Source organism: Misgurnus anguillicaudatus, chromosome 22 (genome assembly GCF_027580225.2).
Source record: "Misgurnus anguillicaudatus chromosome 22, ASM2758022v2, whole genome shotgun sequence".
In the NCBI taxonomy this organism is placed as follows: Eukaryota; Metazoa; Chordata; class Actinopteri; order Cypriniformes; family Cobitidae; genus Misgurnus; species Misgurnus anguillicaudatus.
The window spans coordinates 31,447,967-31,460,628 of record NC_073358.2 but is presented as its reverse complement, the minus strand read 5'-3'; the positions used below and the strand labels follow the sequence as shown (position 1 = coordinate 31,460,628).

The 12,662-nt window shown below is 42.5% G+C and overlaps 1 protein-coding gene and 1 long non-coding RNA gene across 7 annotated transcripts; one reads left to right on the top strand and one right to left on the bottom strand.

Annotated features, from left to right (window-relative positions):
- The first annotated feature begins 252 nt into the window (after positions 1-252).
- On the top strand, positions 253-4,181 carry LOC129445784 (uncharacterized). The gene is made up of 2 exons (XM_073860790.1): positions 253-2,034; positions 2,076-4,181. Exons 1-2 carry the CDS (start codon positions 1,233-1,235, stop codon positions 4,091-4,093), a joined length of 2,820 nt encoding a protein of 939 aa, XP_073716891.1. The 5' UTR covers positions 253-1,232; the 3' UTR covers positions 4,094-4,181.
- Positions 4,182-6,549: 2,368 nt separating this feature from the next.
- LOC141358908 (uncharacterized) lies at positions 6,550-10,734 on the bottom strand. Of its 6 annotated transcripts, none has more exons than XR_012365433.1 (7): positions 10,349-10,734; positions 9,962-10,099; positions 9,479-9,604; positions 9,092-9,183; positions 8,590-8,743; positions 6,902-7,879; positions 6,550-6,674 (listed from the first exon to the last, which is right to left on the bottom strand). It is a non-coding gene; the product is annotated as an uncharacterized lncRNA (long non-coding RNA). The 6 variants fall into 6 exon arrangements; XR_012365434.1 differs by lacking the exon at positions 10,349-10,734 and having other exon boundaries at positions 6,902-7,309; positions 7,385-7,879; positions 9,962-10,322; XR_012365435.1 differs by lacking the exon at positions 10,349-10,734 and having other exon boundaries at positions 6,902-7,029; positions 7,385-7,879; positions 9,962-10,322.
- Between the last annotated feature and the right edge of the window lie 1,928 nt (positions 10,735-12,662).

The following is a 12,662-nucleotide window of genomic DNA, read 5'->3' as shown; positions in this document are numbered from 1 at the left end:
GAGTAAATTTAACATATTCAGTCGGTGTATGATGTCCTCCCAAGTCCATCTAACCTACATACCTGGGGCCTAGCAGAAACACCAGCATGCCCCCTGTGCCCGGCTCTTGGTTCCTTGGAGCACATCCTGAGTTGCTGCCCTAAAGCACTAGGAGAGGGGAGGTACACGTGGCGCCATAACCAGGTGCTAAAGGTAGTAGCGGACACCATTTTCACCGCAATCCAGGAGTCTAAACACCTAGTCCCAGTGAAGCACAACATCTCCTTTGTTAGGGCAGGGGAGAAACCTCAGGGAGTACGTAAGGCCTCAACTGGACTGCTAGCCACGGCCCGAGATTGGAAGCTGCATGCTGACCTTGGGAGGCAGTTAAAGTTTCCAGAGCACATAGCAAGGACGTCACAGAGGCCAGACCTGGTCTTAACATCAGACTCAACAAAGCAAGTTGTGCTAATGGAGCTTACTGTCCCCTGGGAGGATAGGATGGAGGAGGCTTTCGAAAGGAAGAAGGCCAAATATCTGGAGTTGGTTCAAGCATGCAGAGAGAGTGGATGGAGGGCCCGCTGTGAGCCAATTGAAGTGGGCTGCAGGGGCTTTCTAAGTCAATCTGTGCATCGGGCTTTCAGGCTCCTTGGCATTAGAGGGTTGCATGAAAGAAGAGCCACTAAAAACATCAGTGAGGCTGCCGAAAAAGCCTCAAGGTGGTTGTGGATCAAAAGGGGAGAAGTATGGAGTAGCACGCTGCTTGGACACAAACCGGGGCCTGATCAACCCTGGTTGGGTCGCCCAGGTGAGGGTGTATGAAGATCAAAGACCCGAAACACCCTATGACCCTGGGTCCTTCACTGAAGATGTGTCCAAGCTGCACCCTTTAAGGTGTTTTCAAATCTAGCAAAACTGGCTTAGCCAGTGACTTCCAGGAAAGGCTGGATGACGACCGTGAAAGTATGGTGACGACTGGAGAGACAGTGGACAGCCCGGAGAGACGGCAATCGGTGCAGTAAAGGTTAGCACCCTGAGCTGCAGCTCCCGTGAGGGGGCAACCACATCTAGCTACAGAAAGCCCTACAGAAAGATACCCCCAGGGGTGCCCGAGAGGGGGGGAGGATGAGCACCCCAAACGGACGGATTTCACGGTACCAGATATACGCAATGGATTTTCGACGACGACAGCAACCTGTTTTTGTGGCAAGATTTGTAAGAACCTTAGAGGCCTGAGGATCCACCAGGCCAAGATGGGCTGCACAAGGAAGCAAGTGGAGCAACGCACAGAGCCAGTGCTAAGCACTGACCCTGGTGAGACGGAGGAGGAGCAGGAACCGGAGTCACCCCACAGTGTCCAGAACCTCCAGGCTCAACATGCTACACCTAGCAAACCATCAGAACACCGTCGGGTTTTATGGCCTGCTGCAAACAAGGAGGCCGAGTGGCAGCAGTTTGATGAGGATGTTGAGGCAACTCTAGAGGCATCATGCAGAGGAGAAGTTGATCAGCGACTGCAGTTGATGAGTACACTAATCATCACCATAGGCGCAGAGAGATTTGGCATCAAAGTACCGAAGGCTCAGAACATCGCTAGACCAAACCGGAGAGAGACCAAGATCTCCCAGCTCAGGAAAGAGCTGAAGGCCCTAAACCGTCAGTATAAGAGAGCGAGCGAGGAGGAAAAGCCAGCTCTGACAGAGCTCAGAGACATCCTGAGGCAGAAACTGATCTCTCTACGGCGGGCTGAGAGGCACAGGAGGAGAGGCAGAGAGAGAGCTCGCAAACGAATGGCCTTCATTGCAAATCCCTTTAGCTTTGTTAAGCAGCTGCTGGGGCAGAAACGGAGTGGGACCCTGCAATGCCCAAAGGAGGAGGTCAATCAGTACCTCAGTGATAAATACAGTGACAGCAGGAGAGAGGAGAATCTGCCCACCTGCAGAGAGTTACCCACACCACCAGAACCCTCTTTCCAGTTTAACATCAAGGAGCCCACTTTGGCAGAGGTCAGGGACATCGTGCGAACTGCACGTACCAGCGCAGCTCCGGGACCAAGTGGAGTGCCATATAAAGTCTATAAGCATTGCTTGACCTAGCCGACGCCTATGGATCAATTCCACACAAGCTGGTGACAACAGCTCTGTCGATACACCATATTCCTGAGAAGATTACAGAACTCATAAGGGACTACTACAGTAGTTTCAGCCTGAGATTCACCTCTGGAACAGTAACATCTGCGGGGCACCGCTTAGAGAAGGGCATTATCACCGGCTGCACCATATCAGTGGTATTATTTTCCCTAGCGATGAGCATGTTGGTCAAGGCTGCTGAGGTGGAATGCAGGGGCCCCCTGTCCAGATCCGGCATTCGCCAACCACCAATTCGAGCCTACATGGATGATCTGACGGTCACATCAACATCAGTGGCAGGGTGCAGGTGGCTCCTCCGCGGTCTGGAAAGGATTACGGCATGGGCAAGAATGATGTTCAAGCCAGCCAAGTCCAGATCCTTGGTCCTGAGGAAGGGGAGAGTGGAGGACAAACACCGCTTTTACGTGGATGGAGTCATTATTCCAACAGTGTCAGAGAAGCCCGTGAAGAGCTTAGGGAAGATCTTTGACAGCACCCTGAAGGACAAGGTAGCGGTAGAGGCAGCCCACAGGGAGCTGAAGTCTTGGCTATCAGCGGTGGACAAGTCCGGCCTTCCAGGGAAGTTCAAGGCATGGATATACCAGCATGGTATCCTGCCACGTCTCCTGTGGCCACTTCTGATTTATGAAGTCCCAGTTTCACTTGTGGAGGGCTTTGAACGTAACATCAGCCAATACCTGCGTAGATGGCTGGGTCTGCCGAAGAGCCTGAGCAGCATTGCTCTGTATGGGCACAACAACAGGTTGCAGCTGCCTTTCACTGGCCTGACCGAGGAGTTTAAAGTCACAAGAGCCAGGGAGGTGTTGCTGTACAGAGACTCTGCTGACAACAGAGTCGCTACCGCTGGCATCACAGTCAGAACCGGGAGGAAATGGCGAGTGCAAGAAGCAGTCGACCAGGCAGAGGCGAGACTGAGACATAGCGTCTTAGTAGGCTCTGTGGCAGTGGGAAGAGCTGGTCTAGGAAGCCACACAAGACCACGGTACGACAAAGCCCAAGGAACAGAGAGACGCCAGATGGTGCAGAGAGAGATTCGTGCTGAGGTGGAGGAGGAGCGCCTAAGTAAGACTGTGGCAATGCGCCAACAAGGGGCCTGGGTCAATTGGGATCATGCGGCTGTCAGGAGGATCACCTGGACAGAACTATGGAAGTCTGAACCCGCAAGACTTAAGTTCCTGATTCAGTCGGTGTATGATGTCCTCCCAAGTCCATCTAACCTACATACCTGGGGCCTAGCAGAAACACCAGCATGCCCCCTGTGCCCGGCTCTTGGTTCCTTGGAGCACATCCTGAGTTGCTGCCCTAAAGCACTAGGAGAGGGGAGGTACACGTGGCGCCATAACCAGGTGCTAAAGGTAGTAGCGGACACCATTTTCACCGCAATCCAGGAGTCTAAACACCTAGTCCCAGTGAAGCACAACATCTCCTTTGTTAGGGCAGGGGAGAAACCTCAGGGAGTACGTAAGGCCTCAACTGGACTGCTAGCCACGGCCCGAGATTGGAAGCTGCATGCTGACCTTGGGAGGCAGTTAAAGTTTCCAGAGCACATAGCAAGGACGTCACAGAGGCCAGACCTGGTCTTAACATCAGACTCAACAAAGCAAGTTGTGCTAATGGAGCTTACTGTCCCCTGGGAGGATAGGATGGAGGAGGCTTTCGAAAGGAAGAAGGCCAAATATCTGGAGTTGGTTCAAGCATGCAGAGAGAGTGGATGGAGGGCCCGCTGTGAGCCAATTGAAGTGGGCTGCAGGGGCTTTCTAAGTCAATCTGTGCATCGGGCTTTCAGGCTCCTTGGCATTAGAGGGTTGCATGAAAGAAGAGCCACTAAAAACATCAGTGAGGCTGCCGAAAAAGCCTCAAGGTGGTTGTGGATCAAAAGGGGAGAAGTATGGAGTAGCACGCTGCTTGGACACAAACCGGGGCCTGATCAACCCTGGTTGGGTCGCCCAGGTGAGGGTGTATGAAGATCAAAGACCCGAAACACCCTATGACCCTGGGTCCTTCACTGAAGATGTGTCCAAGCTGCACCCTTTAAGGTGTTTTCAAATCTATTCAGAGTAAATTGTTGTTCAGAGTTGGAGTTAATTGACAGAGTTAATAATGCCAGTTTCCTTACTATGCGTTCACACCGCCACCGACGAGAGCGTTAATGTGGCCGGAAGTCAGAGAAAACATTCGGCGGCAACCAATCAGAAGGTGGAAAAGGATTCTGTAGAACGTATTCGAGTGTCCGCTACTCTTTTTCTATAGCGTTGTTTGCAGGGCAGCCAGAGTGTTTTTTTTAGCAGTCTCCATCAGCGTTGTGAACGTACAGTTAGAGATGCAATTACAGTCCACCCACACATTTCAGTCTTCCGTTTGGGCTGGTCCCCTGTCATTTAGTGAAACTAAATTATTTAAACTCATTTTTAATGCTTCGATTTTAACTGTAATGAACTTTTATAAACTTTTTGTGTTTGTTGTCCTTCAACCCTAGTTAAACTAACACTGCTGGGTTATATATATATATATAGTCCCAATATTAAAGTGTGTTAAAAAGTAACACTGATGAAGATCTGCAATCTTTTACTTTATTCTCTCTATCACCATCTCTGTGTTATGTGTTATTTTATTAACCCAGGTTTAGATGTTGGCTGTTTCCTTTAAAGCACACACTCCAAAATGGCATGTTTTTGCTCGCACTTACAAAGTGGCAATTTTAACATGCTATAATAAATTATCTGTGGTGTACTTTAAGCTAAAACTTCACATATGTAATCTGGGGACACCAAACATTTATTTTACACAATAAAAAATGTCGTAATGTGACCCCTTTAACACTTTTGTGAGTTAAAGAAACTGGCATTGTGTTAAATATTTAACTGTGTTTAACTAGTACTACCTAAATCACAGTCTAGCAAAGCCGTATTTGTTGTGAACAACTATAATGCCTATTTTATTATGTACAAGCCAAATGACCATGGTAAACAGAGCAATAACCGTTCTACTCCATCCAAGTTCAGAGACTGAGGGTGACTTCTTTATTCAAACTTTGAATGGACAGGATTTTTATTTAACTTACCCTCCTCAGCCATCTTGTTCTTGAGAGCCACTGCCAGGCTCTGCACACATGTGTAGTCTTGTGCCATCTCCAACACCACAATGCCCCTTTCCTCTTGCAGTCACATTGTCAACATCACTTGGTCATGCAATCGTTTCTTGACTGAAATGTTTGCTAAGAATCAATAACAGTTATATGTTAATTTGAGACAATATTGCATAATAGCATTATGCATACTTTTTACAAACTGATACATAATAAGCAAACACCAATAAATTAAATGAATATTTTAACACTGACTATGTTGCATGCTTTTGTTCAGAATACTCTATAAAGCAAAACTGTAAATAAATTCTTGACATACCACTGCCATGAAGGTCCCATGGCCATGTCTGAGACACACTGCTCTCTCCAGTGAGGGAATGCTCCACCAAAGCTAGGTCAATGATGTTTGTGGCAGAGTCTAGTACAAGATCATTGTATTTCTGTATCTCCTGAAGAAGGAGCTTTTTGTCCTCTGCCAGCTTACTTCGAAGGCGGTGGCGAAGCATGCTGCTGTGTAGAAAGACATGTACAGGGGTTTGTGAACTGTTCACCAAGAAAAAAATGTTACAAGCAAAAGGGAAAGCAGCAATTGAATTTTATGCAAAAATTACCATTTAGATTGACAAAGAGGTAACTGAAAGATCCATTTAGGGGAGGAAGCTTTGTCCACTCCTGCTCCTGGAGGGCCGGTGTCTCTGCAGAGTTTTATTCCAACCCTAATCAAACACACCTGATCCAGCTAATCAAGGTCTTACTAGGCAGACTAGATACTTTGAGGCAGGTGTGTTGAGGGAAGTTTTAGCTAAACTCTGCAGGACACAGGCCCTCCAGGACCGACTTTGGACACCCCTGTCTTAGGAGGTTAAGAAATAGATGATAAGCCTACCATATTTGGCACTTGTTTAATATCAAACTGAAAAATTCAGATAGTAGTGGGAAGAATATTGGTCTCGCTTACCACCAGCTGCCCATTCTTTCACACCAGAAAGCCATTGTGACGGCACTTCATCTTTGCAATGTAGCTTTGTTTTTAGTTCTGCTAGCCTTGCAGTCTCGTGTTGGATGTCTGTTATTCAATAATCAGGATTGTTGTACATTGTACAATTAACATCAGGCAAAATGCACACAACAACTAAAAGACACACAAAAAATTTATATATATATAAAAAAAAAACTTACTTTCACATATATTGTGGAAAGTGCCTGATGTAGAGAGATACTTTTTTATGGTTCCAGCCCATTGCATGCAATGTAAGCATGTCCATTGGTGCTGTTGAAAGAAAATAATGAGGGTATGATGCTCCAAATAAAAAAGTATGCAAAAATATAACAAACACTCTGATCACCTGCTTTGGACATATATTTGGTTGTACGGGCACAACGTGAAAGGTAGCTGTTCACTTGCTCCACTCACCGGTGGTTGTCCCTGTTCCTTCCTGGTTCCTACCACTTCATTTAATCTGTGAATAAATGGTGGAAGACTAATTTAAGAATTCAAGACTAATTCAATTCAAATACATTTTATTTATATAGCCCAATATCACATTTGTCCTCAAAGGGCTTTTACAACCTGTACAAGAAATGGTTATGCCAAAAAGAATCTAAATAGTGTAGTCAAGCCATTAACTTCTATTTCTTATGAATGTACATTACACATGTACGTATGAAGCAAAAATATTATACATACCTCACACGTTGTAGCGTGGCTCAAGCATGCATGACATTAAGGAAAGGTTTCATTGAGGTCAGCTCCTGAAGATCAGCAAGGACACTAGCAACTTTCTTCAAGTATGGCCAATATTTGCAAGCCACAGTCTATGAAACACACAACAAACACAACAAATCAAATTAAAGTGATGGTGTCATACAATACAGTATATGGCATTTATTCCTAATTTGATTTAGGAGTACTTGGTAGGCAAAAGTAGAAATCAACTCCGAACAAGATTTTTTTGTGTAACAACTATTTTGTCAAGTTATGATTCAAATTGCATTTTCAGTGCTTTTTGTATGGTGTTGACAAATCTAGACACCGCACTGTCTTCAGCCACAAAAGGCCCCTCAAAAAAGAAAACAAAAAACAGGAACACCAGAGCTAAGAAAGAAAAATAGGAAATCCATCAATTAAAGTAAATAAATAAACCAATAAAAATACTGGAATAAAGACCACCTTCTGTTTCGGCAAAAGCGATATAGCTTTCTGTTTCGATCTGCTGAAGCAGCCAACAATTCTAGCGTTCAGGCTGGGCAGGTGAAAGGAGCACCACACCAGAGCTGGTCTGATTCAAATGAAGCGTATGAAAACTCCAAGAAGCTGCATTGCAGTGCATCGCCGTTGATATCTCCAAACTGGAAGATATATAGAATGAAATAGTAATTGTGATATTGTCTGCTTATGGAGTTTTGAATAAAATGATAACATTTACACTTACTCTTCCTCCACACTTCGTGCGATGCTCCAGCAGCTTTGCGAAGGCTTGTCTGGAAAATCTTGGAGAGATGACCTTGAGTTCTTGAAAGGAGATCAGGAGGTCCAGTGTGTAAAGTGTGGTGTTGTTTATTGAAGCTGGCCAATATCCACTCCTCAGAAGGTCTTTCAGGTCTAGGGTCCTTTGCTGTTTGCATGTTTAACAGACATACAGTGGCTGAGGCAAGTCAAAACACCCTTGGAAAAAAAACATTTACCACATACTATTTTAAAACAGTTAGTTCATTCTGCACATTGTGAATGTTTAAGAGACATCTTATAAGTTTCTATAATCCCAGTATAGCACTCCTTCTGCCTAACTTCTCGAGTAGTATCATTTGCTAACTCACCAAATTGCTTTGCAACAGCTAACATTTTTTGTTTGTCTGCAGAGAACAAAAATATAAAGATATCTGTCTTTGTTTCGATTAATAACGATACCATGTGAGTAGCCAGGTTGAAGTCCAGGGAAGTGAGAACTGATGAATGATGAACATATCTAAAATCACAAAATAAATAAATAATAACTAAACATAAATTGCATGCAGTTGACCCCCATTTAGACTCCCACAACAGGCCTTGCTCACGATGCCCTACTTGGATTGTAATGTGCTATACAATGCACTTTGACTCTACTGCAAAGTACAATGCCACAGCATTGAAAACATCAAAACATAGTGTGAAAAACATCAAATCTAAAATGGAAATCTAAACTGTGAATTGGTTTTACCATTGATGGTAATTAAAATGATTGGTTTGCCTGAAAGCATTATTACGTTTGTGCGTTTACAACAGTGGTATGTCATCTTGCCGACTGCCAAAAAGAAAGAAAACCACTAGTTTAGATTACCTGTTACTGGCTGCAGACACATAAAAACATCAAAATTAGGGCTTTTTTGAGAACATACCTTGTGTTGAGTGCAATATCCATCTTCCCCTTTAATGATGCATTTGGTTGGACGGATGGCTACAAAAAAACTATTAATTACACATTCCCTATTGGGGAGTGGCTGTTTTTTGTGACGTAATACATCACGGTCCCCACAGAACCACTCTCTGCACCTAGGGAGAAAAATAAATTAACATTATTCTAGGTGAATAACTCATATAAAAATAATACACTAAACCAAACTATTCAAGATTTAGTTGGATTCTAGGTTTGATTTTTTTTGTATAGGATTGCATAGTGGCTCAATGTTTAGCACTATCACCTCACAGCAAGAAGGTCCTAGATTTAATTTTCTCTTAAATGTGTTTTTATCTGGTTTCTCAAATCCCCCCCAAAAACATGCATCTTAAACCATAAAGCAGGGCACTGTGCATTAATTCTTAGCAAGCATACTTTAAGTAATTAAAGTTTAATATTATTGACTAAATAAAATTAAACTCAAATTAATCAATGCGATTTACCAAATTCCTCATGAGGATTTAGTTTTGCTGAGGGTACAGTTAAGTGGAAACTCCACACTGGATGACAGGAAGCACTCAACCTGTAAAAGTGACTGCAACAGTACACAGAACAGGTTAGGCTATCACTACATACATGATCTTTTTCAACATATATACAGAACTGTTTATGAAATCAGATGTATTTCTGTTAAGGGTTTGGTAAAGACATAACGAAGTACTTGACATGATAGTATACTTAAGTGTTATACTCTATTTCTTATTTGTTTTGTCATATTTAAATGTTTTAAACTGTTAATACTCAAATACAATTACAATGTTATTCCGTAATTTGATTTGGTCCCCCATTTACATTTAAATTCCTACAAATCTGAAATAATTCAGATATACCCTGTAGCTGAGGCTTGGCGTCACCCTCCTTGCCTCCCCCTCGGCTTGCCCCAGCCAACAAAGATCCTTTTAGAGGTCTGTGAAGGGTCTCTTCTAGGGCATAAACATTTCGTCTCCACAGCTGCTCTGTGTGTGTTGAAGTGAATATTTCTTGTAAGACTAATAAAGGTACAGGACGTGAAAGACATGCAACAACTAAAAGGAAACACAGCATAAGTATTGAAACACCTAAATGAGCCTTGGCATAGATTCTCCAAGTCTCTGAAACTCAGGGGATGAAACCTCTCTTTTCCAAAATATATTACCTTATTAAAACATGCCACGGAACATTATAGGATGTTAGTTGCTAAATAAGTTGCTATTACAATATACCGTATTAAATCTTCAACACTCATCTCTTTTCCATATTTATCATTTTTATTTTAAGTTGTCACACATCCATTATGTTTAAGTATAAACTAACAGGTAAATAAAAACTCTAACCTTGGCTTCAGCTAGAATGTGGTCATGGTTCAGCTCAAGAGCCATGAGCCTCCCCTCTTGGTAGTGGGGATCCTGTTTGTGAGGGGTATATCTGGTGGCCATTGCAAAGCAGACAAAGACAGAAAGACAAACACACAGCTGGACAGACAGGTACAACAGATGCAGTATATAGAGATAGGTTGCAAGTTAAGAAAGAACCATGAATTTGAAAAAAAAAAAGTTAAACCATGTTTGGTTTAGTAAAACCATTTTGCAAATAATCGATACACAAACCGTAGTTACTACACTTTTACCACAAAAACATGGTTAATTTTCGTACGGGTATGGCAATGTCAGCGTAATGCCAAAAGAAAGGCGTGAATTATAAACGAAAGCATCGTGACTTACCTGGACAATGATTTTCGCGTATGAGAGAATCCCTGTCAATTACGAGTACCGAAGAAGAAATCACCCAATAGCAAAGAGGACTGGCTCAGATTCCATAGCAACGAAGGCAGAGAGGATTCTGGGAAATGCAGGCGTCCGAAACTGACTTATTTTTTTTTTACAATCAAAGTAGAAACAATCAAAATTGATGGCCATAACATCGTATTGTTGAATTATCAAGCACACGTTAGTATTCATGTGTTGAGAAAATATTGTGATCTGCAGCGGGCCCACATGTAGTTTTAGCTGGTGCCTTCACCATAGTAGATGTCGATAAGGCTCATGGGTACTGTAGTATTAATTCTTGTATTTGACACACGAAACCGATCAAAAAAAATCAATATTATAGGATAAACATCTCCTGATTAAATGTTGAGTAAAGTAGCGCTTAAAGTGTAATCAATTAATGACAAATAAAGTAAAACAAATATACTATTGCGATACATTAGATTAAATTCGTGCTTATAAACACGAAAAAAATAATAGGACAAAAAAACGTGGTGCAGGCACGAAAAATACTTCCTATTGAAATACATTAGATTGAAAGTCGTTCTGACTGGCACGAAAAAAGGGGAAAATCGTGTCCATGGACACGAATCGATTAAATTACACGAACTGCCTTGGGTATATCTTAATTAAACATACAGCAAATATTCAGTCCTGTAAACATGTCATTTTAATGTAGAACAATATATATTTAAAGAGAAACTTAAAGAGAGAGAAATTCGTGATCCCGCTTCAGACAAGGGATTCTGCCCCACGAAAATGTAGTGACCGCACCAATGAATTAACAGCCGCACGCTACTGCAAAATACACATTTGAACAATAAAATCAATCGCCTAAAACATACTTTGCAGCGCAGGCATGAATACCCCCATTACGTCAAAATCCAAAGATGAGGGATTTGGATTCAAATATCGGACGACCCTTCTACGTTGTCAAGCGACGAAATGGGGGGTACCCTCAACGTCAGCTTATAGACGTGAGGGGGAATGACCAACTGTGCGTGATCGAAAATAATAAAATATCTACGTTAATTAAGGCATGTTTTAAACACACAGCAAATACAGCCCTGTAAATATGTCATTTTATTGTATACCAAATATATCTATATAAAAAGAGAGAGAAAAGTCGTGATACACCGATTCAGAAGGCTTTCCGCTCCACGAAAATGTTTGGTCACCGCATCAATAATGATTGTAACCGTTTATGCGCCGCACGCTTGTGCAAAATGCACATTTGCAGCATAAAATCAATCGCCTAAAACCATATTGCGCAGGCAAACCGATAAACCCATTTCGTCAAAATTCAAAGATGAGGGGTTTGCATTCAAATCTATAGGACGACCCTCTACGTTTTCAAGCGACGAATAGGGGGTACCCTCAACGTCCGCTATAGAGGGTTTTCACGACGCGTCATCAGAGCGGAAGACGCCATATTGGAGGCACTCCGCATCACAAAGAGCACAGACACTGATGTATATGCCGAACGTCGACAAGGAAAATGGTTAATTATTGCCGTGTTTGAGATGGTACCAACAGCACATATTGAGAAAAACATTTGGATTATTATCGACATCCAAAAGTTATTAAAAACCAGGGAAAGGAATGCAAGAAATGATCAGAGGCGGCGCTTGTGGTTGGTAAAGCTCAGGAAAAAGGGTAGTATTGTATTAGAAATATGATTGAAGTACATAAAGTATAAAACAATTATGCTTCTACTTGTGCTTTATTTAAAGAGTATTAAATATGTACTTTAGTGTATGCACAAAATGTACTTAAACACAAATAAAATTTGCGCTGCTATGCCTTAATGCCAGTGTGCTTAATTGCTCATAACACATTTTCTATTGTAATGATAATAATATTTTTAATAGTAAATGGTAAAAACAATTATTGCTTTTATTTTTTACTGTGCTTATTTTACTGTAAAGCACTTTGGTAGGACACTGGCTATTTTAAATTTGCTATATAAATAAAGCTGACATTGACATATGGGCTCTGCATGAAAACTAGGTAGGTCACTAACTTATATCGGGATATGCAACTGAAGGAAGAATCGCCGGGTCGTCACGGATCCTAGAAGAGGGAGCTCGTAGGAATCTGCATCGCCTATAAATTGTAATTTCTCGAAATATCGTGCCTTTTCTTGTGGTCCAAGTCCTTCCCTATATGCCTTTGCATCTTGGACGCGTTTTCTGTTGTTTAGACATGTCTACATTCACTTAAAGTATCCAAAGCGCATAATATTCCATTGTACTCCGTTCAGTTCTTT